The 11945-nt window shown below is 42.4% G+C and overlaps 1 protein-coding gene across 2 annotated transcripts; it reads left to right on the top strand.

Annotated features, from left to right (window-relative positions):
* Window positions 1–2826: 2826 nt before the first annotated feature.
* On the top strand, window positions 2827–11726 carry LOC116989388 (sterile alpha motif domain-containing protein 9-like). Of its 2 annotated transcripts, XM_033046727.1 has the most exons (3): window positions 2828–3198; window positions 6426–11397; window positions 11607–11726. In XM_033046727.1, the coding sequence occupies exons 1-2, from the start codon at window positions 3174–3176 to the stop codon at window positions 11354–11356; spliced, it is 4956 nt and encodes a 1651-aa protein (XP_032902618.1). In that variant the 5' UTR covers window positions 2828–3173; the 3' UTR covers window positions 11357–11397; window positions 11607–11726. The 2 variants fall into 2 exon arrangements, with proteins under 2 accessions (XP_032902625.1, XP_032902618.1); XM_033046734.1 differs by lacking the exon at window positions 11607–11726 and having other exon boundaries at window positions 2827–3198; window positions 6426–11489.
* Window positions 11727–11945: the final 219 nt, after the last annotated feature.

Genomic DNA, 11945 nt, shown 5'->3' with positions numbered 1-11945 from the left:
ACATGCTAGAATCTTGAGCCAAAACACAAAGTGCTGGAGAAACTCAATGGGTCAGGCTGCATTTGTGGAGGGAATGAATAGGCGATGTTTTGGGTAGGGTCTCTTCTACAAACTGACTCTAAGAATGTGTCTGATTTACAAAAATGTAGACACCAATGTCACTAAAGTAGGGGCAATTTGCGTGTCCTGCAACTGGCCCAACTCATTGTCCTATGTTTTGCTGCACCAAACATGCATTCTGATCACTCCTAATTTCTCCTAAATTCACAATATGATTTTTAATGACAAATATTTTCAGCTCAAGGAAAGACCTGCAAAGGTTGATACTCTGTACTGCTACTGGTAGTTTGACAAGACAGAACCTTATTTCAGTGGCACATGGAAGTATCAGTGGGAGAATATTTTTGCAATAGTGATCATTATTCAGTTAGGTTTAGCATGGTCATGGAAAAGGACAGATGCAATTGGAATATGTGCTCAAGTGAATCTTATTGAACTGAGATCTGGAGGGGGAGGGTGATGGATGGAAGCAAATAATGGAAGTAAACACTTTGATGGTCATCTTGAAGAAATGGATGGTATTTAAGAAGGAGATTCAATTGTTTCACAGTAGTCCCAAAAAGAAAAAAAACGTTGGGACAACCAAATTCAGAGCTCACTGAATAAAAATATGAATTGAGGAAGGATCAGATGAAAAGGGGAAACTGATGACTGACATCTGGAGCTTACCAGAGCACACTACCTGAAAGAGCATAAAAAGCACAGGAGTTAAATTAAGAGGGAAATAGGGAAAGCAAAGAAAGAATATAAACAAATAGGTAGTAAAATTAAAGAAGATACTAAAAGGTTTTGTAAATATATAAAGATGTACACGAAGCAGAAAACAAAAAGCTTATTAGGATCTAATAAGGTGATATAGTGCCCTCCATAATGTTTGGGACAAAGACCCATCATTTATTTATTTGCCTCTGTACTCCACAAATTGAAATTTGTAATAGAAAAAAAATCACATTGGTTAAAGTGCACATTGTCAGATTTTATTAAAGGCCATTTTTATACATTTTGGTTTCACCATGTAGAAATTAGAAACATAGAAAATAGGTGCAGGAATAGGCCATTCGGCCCTTTGAGCCAGCACTGCCATTCAATGTGATCATGACTGTTCATCTAAAATCAGTACCTTTCCTGTGTTTTTCCCCATATCCCTTGATTTCGCTAGCCCCAAGAGCAAAATGTAACTCTCTCTTGAAAATATCCAGTGAATTGCCCTCCACTGCCTTCTGTGGCAGAGAATTCCACAGATTCATAACTCTCTGGGTGTTCTCATCTCAGTCCTAAATGGCCAACCCCTTATTCTTGAACTGTATGACCCCTGGTTCTGAACTCCCCCAACATCGGGAACATTAAGTGAAAATCTAGCAGGCAAGCAGGATGCTTTCTCCAACCATCCCCATTTAAAGGCCACTATCTTCCACCGCTTCTACCCGGTGCTTGGTACCTACTTCCAGCAGTCACTGGTTGTCCTCCAGGATGCACCGAGCCGCAGCCAGGTCCATGCCGGTCACCAGGGCGAATTCAGCGTAGAGACTTTCATGGCAGCGGCGCAACGCTTCCGACGCCTCCGACGGCCCAGGACTCTTGCAGTGAGGCTGCTCCATGGCCGGAGGCGCAACAAGCGACTCGCCAGCCCAACAAACACTTGCTAGCCCCGGCTTCCCGTCCGCATCTGCCCCCGCCGCTGCTTCTGCTTCCATCCCTCCCTCCGCCCCGGCTCTCCAACATCCGCGACCCATGCAGTTGATGTTAGTTTTGAAATTCTCGTTGATCACAGAATTTCTCACGACAGCATAATATGTGAGAGTTGACATGGGCATGCGTGGTCTACTATTTGTACATATGATGATTGGATCTGAATGAAGAAGCATAAAAAATGATGTTAAACTTGGAACAGCACAGCATGTGATACAAACATTGGTCCTATGGTAACAGTGAGGAGGGACGTTATAAATTGCAGGGAGGTACAGATGGTTTGGTGAACAGGGCCAAAGAATAGCAAATTGATTGTAATGTATAAAAGTAGGATGCTATACATTTGGAAGGCTTTTGAAGGTAAAAGAAAATGAGGAAATTGAGTTGTGTGGCTGAACAGAGGACCTCTAAGGTAACAGTATTGGTCAATTAAATGGGCACAGGAAGTGCTTTTGTTTATTAGTTGAGAATGTAAGGGCAGAGAGGCTCTGCTCGAACAGCACTTGGTCTACAGTTTAGGTACTGCACAATTCCGTGTGTTTAAAAAAGCAATGATCTGCAGGGCCATGGTGCAAGTACTGAAAGGGGGAATTAGTTGGGATTGCTCTTTTATTTTATCAGCCCGCACATGAAGAGCCGAATCACCTCTCTCTGCATCGGAATTATTCTAGGATTCAATCATTTCCAGAGTCAGCTTAATTTTAATGTCCTGGTATTGTTAATACATTTAGTGAGAGTTTGTCACCTTTGGGGCCCGAGACATTGTTTGTTACTTCAAAGCACGGTGAAAAAGTAACCCACTATATATGGTCAACCAATCTCGGGCAGCTCCGTGCCCCGGTACATCATCGCGACTCCGAATAAGAGTGAAGTCTACTTTGGAACCAGGCACCTAAGTTATTCTGAAGGGTGTACTCTGTCCCACGGGCGTGGCGAAGGACGTGAGGACCTAGTGTTTACTCGTTGGGCGAATTAGTTGCTTATGGACGGCGAAGTTTTATAATATCGAAGATAGACACAAAATGCTGGACAGGCAGCATCTCTGGATAGAAAGAATAGGCGATGCTTCGGGTCGAGACCCTTCTTCAGCCCCGGGGTAGATTACAACAATATAATTCCAACCGATCTTTACGGCTTGAAAGGCATACTTGATTGCAATAATTTATACTCACCATTATCCTGGCACAGATACTGGATAATCCGCCCGCTGTTGACTTGCAAGTACTTCCGTGTTTTACAAAGTGTCGGCGTAAATGCGCAACGGAAACGTAACAACCGTAAATAATAAAAGTCGAGGGAGAATCGAAACTGAAGGTTTTTGTAATCCCAGCACTTCCGCGGACCGAGGCAGAGACGCAGCAGCGATGGCAGGAGCTCTCTCTCTGTCCGCTCTATGAGGGGATCGGGACCTCTGATACTGAAAGATGCAGGGCGCTGGAAAAGGCCCAGGTCGGTTCCTATGCTTCACTTATATGGTTGAGATATGTTTGTTTCAATTGTCTTGAATTATCACGAAGACACCAGGAACTGCAGATGCTGGAATCTTGAGAAAAACACAAAATGCTGGAGTAACTCAGCGGGACAAGCAGCATCTGGGGAGGAAATTGACAGAAGATGTTTCAGGACGGGAACTTTCTTCAGACTGGGTGTCGTGGGAGGAGGGGGGTGATCTCAGCAGCTCAGCTGCTCGACCTGCTGAGCTACTCCAGCACTTTCGATCTTAAACGATCAGTTCCTTTGTAAAACCACCAAAAAGGGGACGCGTGAAAGCATGGGCCACCACTTTGTTTTTGTTTATCATAAGTGGTATATTATGTGCCAGGGTGAGGGATAAAATGGCTGAATAGCAATGTCGAAACAAAGAACTGCAGGTGCTGTTTACAAAAAAAAAATGACACAAAGGGCTGGAGTAACTGGAGAACATGGATAGGTGATGTTCGAGTCGTGGCCTTTCCCCAGACCTCTTCAGTACCTCGTCTCTTGAGTGTAGGGGAGGTCGGGAGTTTGCGCAGGACTTGTGTGTTCCCGCTGCAATAACTAGGGAATGGTGCAACTGCTGAGGAGCTTGTTCAGTGGAGAGACGATGTAGACAAAGAACTGCACTCGTGCTGGTTTATACCAAAGATACACACATAGTGCTGGAGTAACTCAGCAGGTCGGGCAGCATCTCTGGATAAAAAAGGACGGGTGATGTTTTGGGTCCGTGACTCTCCAGACAAAGTAGGGGTTGGGGGGGGGGGGGGGGGGGGGGCCGGGAGAGGGAAAGGCGAATCAGACCCATCCACAAATGGAGGTGGTCCAGGCTGGAAAGGTCAGTATGGGAATGGGAAGGGGAGTTGAAATAGTTGGCAATCGTGAGATCCCGTAGGTCTAGGTGGACCAAGCGGTGGTGTTCAGTGAAATGGTCGCCGAGTTTAAGTTTGGTGTCATCGATATACCGGATACAGTAGATGAGGTTAGAGGTGGTACATGTGAACCTCTGTCTCACCTGAAAGGACTGTAGGGGTCCCTGGATAGAGTCGAGAGAGCAGGTATCAGGACAGGTTGTGGGGGAACACTACCTGGGGAGGCGATGGTATGGGTGGGAAGGGACGAGTAAATTAAGGAGTTGCGGAGGGAGTGCTCCCGGTGGAGGGCGGAAAAGGGTGGAGATGGAAAGATGAGTTTAGTTGTGGGATCCCTTCGAAGATGACAGAAATGTCGGAGGATAATGTGTTGGATGCGGAAACTGGTGGGATGAAAGGTGAGGACCAGGGGAACTCTGTTCTTGGTGCATCTGGGGGATGAGGAGTGAGAGCAGAACTATAGGACACAGATGAGACACGTGTGAGGGCCTCATCTATGACAGAAGAGGGGAATCTATGTGAGCTGAGGAATGAGGACATCTCGGATGAGGGCAGGGTGAAAGTTAGTGGTGAAGTTAACAAAGTCCATGAGTTCTGCACGGGTGCAGGAAATTGCCCCAATGCAGTCATTGATGTAGCAGAGAAAGAGTTGAGGGATAGGGCCAGTGTAAGCCTCGAATAAGGACTGTTCGACATAGCCGACCAAAAGACAAGCATAGCTTGGCCCATGGGAGTGCCCAGTGCTACGCCTTTGATTTGGAGAAAGTGGGAGGAGTCAAAGAATAAGTCGGAGAGGATGAGGACAACTTCCACTCGGTGGAGGTGAGTGTTAGTAGAGGGAGATTGGTGGGTCTTTGTTCAAGGAAGAAACGAAGGGCCTTGAGGCCATCTTGGTGGGGTATGAAAGTGTAGAGGGACCTAACGTTCATGGTAAAGATTATTAAACGGGGGCCTGGAAACCAATAGTTATTGAAGAGTTGAAGGGCGTGTGAGGTGCCCTGGATGTAGATGGGAAGGAATGTACAATGGGGGATAGGATAGAATCGAGGAATGTATATATATAGTTCCCGAGAACAGCTGGCATATGGCCTCAGTACGGTGGAGGTCAGCCCACCAGACTACAACGGCACCTCCCTTGTCAACAGGTTTGATGATAATGTCCGGATTGTTGGGATTGTTGCGAAGTGAGCGGAGGGCTTCGCGCTCGTCGGGGATGAGAATTGGTTTATGTTCAGGGTCAAGGACTTCCTTTAGATGAGGATTTCCTATTGTATTTCAAATTAGCATATGTAATCATTCGATTTCATTTCTCAAATTCGGTGGTTCCTTGAACCAGCTGTCACATTGGAATGGAAATAATGAAATTGCAAGTACTTGTTTACAGAAAATGTCAGGCAGCATCTCTGGAGGATATGGACAGGTTGTATTTTGACCCTTTAGTGATTGTAGTAATGGAGAGAAAGCTGAAAAATGAGGTCGGGGCCAGACAAAGCCTAGCATGTGACAGGTGGGTTGAGGTGAGAGGGATTTTGTTTTGCAAATAAGTGGACAAAGGCTAGAGAGAGAGAAAAGTAAAAAAGGTGTAAGGTAAGGAGAGAAGAGAATGAAATGTGAAGTCAGAGGAAGGGATATATGAGGAAGAGGGCAGGAGAAGGGGCAGGATAGTTGGGGAAATGGGTGCATATCCAGGCAGGACACAGGGAACATAAAGGGGAAGGAAGTATCCATTTTTCCCACTGTCCCACTCTAATGAAATAAGGTTGGAAGATATGAATATATTCACGAATAATGTCGGTAGAGAGTAATACATTCACAAACATTCAATAGCAGTGAAAGACACAAAGCGTTGATCTCAGCAGGTTAAGCAGCATTCCTGGAGAACATGGATAGGTAATGTTTTGGGTCGGGGCCCTTCTTCAGACTCAGACTTCTGAAAAAGAATCCGACCTAAAATGTCACCTATCGATGTTTTCCAGGGATGCTGCCTGACCCGCTGAGATACTCCAGCATATTGTGTCTTTCCTGGTAAACCAGTGTCTGCAGTTCCTTGTTCCGTCAATAGTAGTGACTGCTTTGACAGCTAGTGAGCTGAGGGTGGAGCAGTACCAGCTGTGTTCTGTGTGAGCAGCGGACTGCCTTGCTGAGGCATCCTCTCGAGTGCATCCACCCTGCTGAATTGCCCAGTATCCAGCATTTGGAGCAAGCAACCACGATGTTCCAGGGCAGGGTCAGGACAACAGATGACCTGCCTTGATGTAAAATAGCATAATTGTATAATTTTTATTTAAATTGACAAAAAAATAACCTGAAGAAATTGTAATTTAATTCAAGGTGAAGAAACAAAGATGAGCAACTCCTGCGATCTACCAGATAATATGACTGAGTGGACCAAAGAGCACGTAAAATCCTGGGTGATTGAACAACTTAAACTTGATCCGAAATATGGCGAAACACTGTGCAATGAAGATGTCAGTGGAGTTGTGTTGGTGGAGCTTGAGAAAGCAAACATAATTGAAATGGGCATAAAGGCTGGACCAGCCTTCATGATGATACGTAAACGTGATGAATTCATCAAACGGTCAAAGAAAGCCACAAAGCCAACGGCTATTGAAAGTCTCCTTCCTACAGGCACAGGTGGTTCTACTTGCAAGGCACCTGAGGTTGGTGATGCAAAGGGGCAGAACAATGAATCAGTTACCTCTAATTTAGCAAAGAATCCCTCACAAAAACATCACAAGACGAAGAGTAGACCTGGATCCAGCAGTTCTACAGACAAAGTGGCACAACCTAACGTCAGCTCGTCAAAATCAGAGAAAAGTGAGATCAAAGGACAAGAATGTACACAAGGGATGATTGATACTGTTGCAAAGACACAGTCTGACGCTGAATCAGGAGCCAGAACATGTAAACTGCAGTCAAAAGAAAACATCTCAAAACCACAATGTGAACCATATCCATTTGACCAACGTCACATAGGTTCAAGGTATATACAAAACCATATCCTTCCTCCTGAAACCGGGCCCTCTAATCTAGTAGACCCAGTGCATGAGTTTAAGCTTTTTAATTTGCCCGAGAATGTAACAAGTGTAGAGGTGAAGGAAGATATGATGAAGAAGTTTAGCAATGAGGTTTTTAGATTCTCAGCTGCGTGTATGAATAGCAGAACAAATGGGACCATCCATTTTGGTGTAGGAGACACCAAAAGTGGATATGGACATGGTGAGATTATTGGTGTATCTGTGGAGAGCACAGAAAACTATGTTGATTGTCTTTCCAACAGTTTTGTGGTTTATTTCGATCAGAAGGATGTTGCAGATGCAAAAGAGTGCATTCGACCACCCAGATTTGTGGAAGTTTTGAATCCAGATCAAACTTCGTTAGGAAGGTTTGTAATTGAAGTTGACATTGTACCAAGCTCCTGCACCTGTGAGTCTACATTGTATTATATTCACATGTTGACTAAAACTGACAAAAAATGGATGAGGAGTAAGGAGAAACATTTTTTCATACGCGATGGAAGCAGCTCCAGAGATATACTGGGAAATAAAAATATCACAGTGAGAGACGCAGAGCACAACAAATTTCTCATTGAGACATTGGTAGACTTGGTAAAGAGACGAAAAATTGCTGAAGAGAAACCACAAAGGCCAACAAAGAAACAAGAGGGCTACAAGCTGACTAGGATGATTACAGGTGGATCAGACATGCTCGACACATCCTATTATGAATGGTACATATTGGTAACGAACAAATCACAACAGAATCAAATACAGCATTTTGAGTTTCTAAATGAAATTAACTGGTTTTGTGTGCTGGAATATGATCCTGATTCGGTAACCAGTGGTACATGTCATTCTTATCGTAAAGCAAAAATTGCGAATCTTCACTTCCCTCATCATTATCATGATATTGAAACATCACTCTGTGAAAACATTGCAAAACTTAAATTGCACAACCAAACAAGCTGGATCTTTTGTAATGGAAGATCAGACCTTGAAGATCAGGCATTCAAGCCTTTGCCGCCCAAACAGTGGTATAAAGAACAAGCTGCAGACGTCAGGAAACTGGTTTCATTTCTGTGCCGAGCAGATATCATGCCAAAGGGGAAATTTCTAGTAGTATTTTTGCTCTTATCTAAAGTAGAAGAACAAAGAGATCCTTTCCATGAAACTTTCTGTTCATTTTACCAAGAACTGAAAGGGGCAGAAGACATGATATGCATCTGTGAAAGTGAGCAGACATCCGTGCGCTGGAAGGACCTTATGAAGTGCACATGTGATTCACATGAAGTTACAAATAGATGTGTTTCTGCCTTAAGCATTAAAGAAGTCAATGATACAGTTCTGAAATTAAAGTCAGTCACTCGGTCCACAAGGCGATTCTTACCCATGGCATCTTCAGCATCTGTCGTTCTTCAACAGAAAGATGAGGAACTCTTGACTGCACTGGAAGTCCTGTGTGAAAATGAATGTGAGGGCACAGATATAGAAACCGATCCAAATCGGTTTAAGGAATTTCAAAAATCTAAGGAAGAACAATTTTACAGAGGTGGCAAAGCATTGTGGTGGAATTTTTACTTTTCTACAAAAGTACCTTTTATCAAACGAAACAGTTACGACCCTCTTGTTGAATTAATTCATGCAAAATCACCCTCTTCAATAAGTGTGAAGATTATCAGTTTGTTTCATCATCCAGGCTGTGGTGGGACAACTTTGGCCATGCATGTTTTGTGGGATTCAAGAAAAAAGTTTAGATGTGCTGTACTTAGGGACAGTAAAGAAGACCTTTTAGAAATTGGAAGACAAGTCGTTGATCTGGTTACCTATGAAACTTCCTGTAACTCTGATTACTTACCTGTATTACTTTTGGTAGATGACTTTGAAGAATTAGAAAATGTGCATGTGTTACATAACTCAATTCAAAGTGTTGTTGCAAAGAAAGGTCTACGGGTTGAGTACCCATTGGTAATCATTTTGAACTGCATGCGCTCACAGAATCCAATCAAGAGCACAAAAATGAGTGTGTTGGAGAGTATTGCTCTGAAACATAAATTGACTGTAGATGAACAGCGCTTATTTGAGTTAAAACTTGACGAGATTGAAGAGCAACACACAAAACCTGAAGATTTCTACTCATTCATGATCATGAAGAGAAATTTTGATGAAAAATACATTGAAAATGTAGTCCATAATATTTTAAAGGACTTAGATGTTTCAAGCAAACAAGCACAGCTGGTCTCATTTTTAGCTTTGCTGAACTCACATGTTAAAGATTCTTCAATATCTGTTTCTAAATGTGAAGAATTCTTGGGATTTGGTCAAGTAAAGACCACATTTTGGGGTCCTGAAAAGTTTGAAGATGTGATAGGCACTTACTCTACTCTACTTATTCGCATGGAAGTGGAAGACTATGGGAGATACCAGGGTATTCGGATCATCCACCCACTGATTGCAAATCGTTGTTTAGATGAATTGAAGAGTTCTTACAATCTTCCCAAGAGTCAGATTGTCATTATGTTGCTAAATAAAAACATCTTTCTCCAACGAGGAATTGGTAAAGAGAAACTCCAACAAGACACGTACAGTATGTTGATTACCAGACAGCGAAAAGAACATAGAGATGAAGCAGATACACTGTTCTCTCCTTTAATTGAAGCAATACAGAAGGAGGAAGGAAGTGATCAAGTCATAAGTGTTTTGACTGAAGCCTCAAACAAGTTTGATCAAAATCCCTTCATTTCACAGGTGTTGGCAAGACACTTGTATCGGATTAAAAAGGATTTTGACTCAGCACTGGAATGGGCTTTAAAGGCCAAAGATAAGGCAAAGGACAATTCATACATAAGAGACACACTGGGCCAAGTTTTTAAAAGTAAATTAAAATACCGGATTGAATCAGTTGAAGCTGACAAACAAACTGTGGTGTCTCCTAGTCAACTGAGAGAGTTCCTGGACCTTGCAAAATGTGCTTCAGAAGCTTTCAGAGAATCACAGCAACTGACAGAAATGAAGGAGGATAGAGCTAACTGGCAGGAACAGAGAAGTAAATTAAAATCTGATGTTTACAATACTTCTGGTTATTTGGGAGAGATCGAAGTTGCTCTGTATGTTATAGACATTATCAGAATGATCCCATTCTTCAGTGGGAATAAAGAGGAATTAATGCATTTCCTCTCAGCTAACATGAATCTTCAGCACATTAAAAAGGAAAACAAAGTTGATGGTGAATTATGTTCAATAGTTGATGAATACAACCAATATCTGGTTAATATTCAGACATCGATGAAAACAGCTTTTGACTTTTTTGAAGATTATTTTGTCTACTTTAAAACAAGGTACATTGAGAGAGAAACAGCTGACTCAAGGTGTCGTAAAAAAGTTTCAGATTGTTTTCGTAAATACACTGAAGTATTTTATTTATCACAGTTGGAAAACATCTCAGCAAAGAAGAGCAATCCCAAACTCAGCCTAACACTGGAGCTGGAAGATCACAAGAAGTTCTTAGAGCTCCACAAAGCAGACCGCTTTGCTGGCTTACTTGAGTTCCTAACAAATAATTATGAAACAGGGAATAAAATGGAAGAAATTGTTGCTAACTACAAATTCATTCTCCAGAAATCAACAAAGGAAGATTTATCAAAAGAGAAACTAAATTTTATCTTGGCCAACATTGTGCTTAACTGTGTCAAACCAAATTCCAAGAAAATTGAAACTTATGATGAACTCAGAGTACTTTTGAAGAAAGTTCTGCGGGATGTGGGGTTTGACTATGGTTACGTTGAACCATATTTCTTGGGTTCCCTATTATTTTGGCCAACTACAAAAAATGAGTCTGATGAAGATTTTGCATTTCTTCAGAAAATCATAACAGCGATCAAGCAATCATTTCGAGGGCGTTATGCACGAATGAGTCATTCCAAACATCCTGTTGCACATTTCTACCTCTGCAAAAGAAAAGGGTTGAAGAGATTTGTTCACAAAGCAGAAATTGATCAATTTTTCAGCAAGGTGCGACATCTCAAATCCTTATGGCAATCTGGAGAGATCTGGAAAGAACATGAAGTCAAAACGCTTCTCCTTCGCATGAATGGTAGAACAGGGGAGGATAACAAGGTGCACATTGAGTTTGGCAGTGTCAAAATTTCTGTGAGACCTGCATATTTGGGCAAGCTGAGAAGTGGTCTCAGCATTGAGAATGTATCCTTTTACTTGGGATTCTCGATGGATGGACCTATAGCATATGACATTGAGACGACAGATTAAGAGTTTCAGATATGGACTGTGGGTTAACATTGGTGCACCACCTCTTAAATAATTTTCTTTTTGATGGATACAATATTGAGATATATTTTCAAATAAGAATAGTGCATGACCTGGAGGGAACCTGTGGGTGGTGGTGTTCTACTGTTGTCCTGGTTCATAAAACATAGGAGCAGAATTAGGCCATTTAGCCCATTCTGTCATTTAATCATGGCTGATATATCTTTCCCTTTCAACCCTATTCACCTGCTTTCTCCCCATAATGTTTGACACTTACTGATCAAGAATCTGTCAATCTCCATTTTAAAAATACCCAATGACTTGGCCTCCACAGCCATCTGTGTAATTCATTTGACAGATTCACCACCCTCTGAATAAATAAATTCCTTCTCATCTTCTTTCTAAAGGTATGTCCTTTTAGTCTGAGGATGTGCCCTCTGGTCCTAGACCCTCCCACTAATAGAAACATCCTCTCCACATTCTATCCAGGCCTTTCACTATTTGGTAGGTTTCAATGAGGTCACCCCAGTGCTGTCAAACGCTCACCATCCTTGGGATCATTTTCATAAACCTCTGAATCCTCTCCAACCCA

Source organism: Amblyraja radiata, chromosome 2, assembly GCF_010909765.2.
Source record: "Amblyraja radiata isolate CabotCenter1 chromosome 2, sAmbRad1.1.pri, whole genome shotgun sequence".
Lineage (NCBI taxonomy): Eukaryota > Metazoa > Chordata > Chondrichthyes > Rajiformes > Rajidae > Amblyraja > Amblyraja radiata.
Note: the sequence above shows the minus strand (reverse complement) of the source record. Positions and strands in the feature narration are given on the sequence as shown.

Bases quoted from the DNA above. Each gene is read 5' to 3' on its own strand.
- LOC116989388 (XM_033046727.1), top strand. From the start codon at position 3,174: ATGCAGGGCGCTGGAAAAGGCCCAG. The intron at 3,199-6,425 runs GTCGGTTCCTAT...ATTTAATTCAAG, and splicing joins GGGCGCTGGAAAAGGCCCAG to GTGAAGAAACAAAGATGAGC.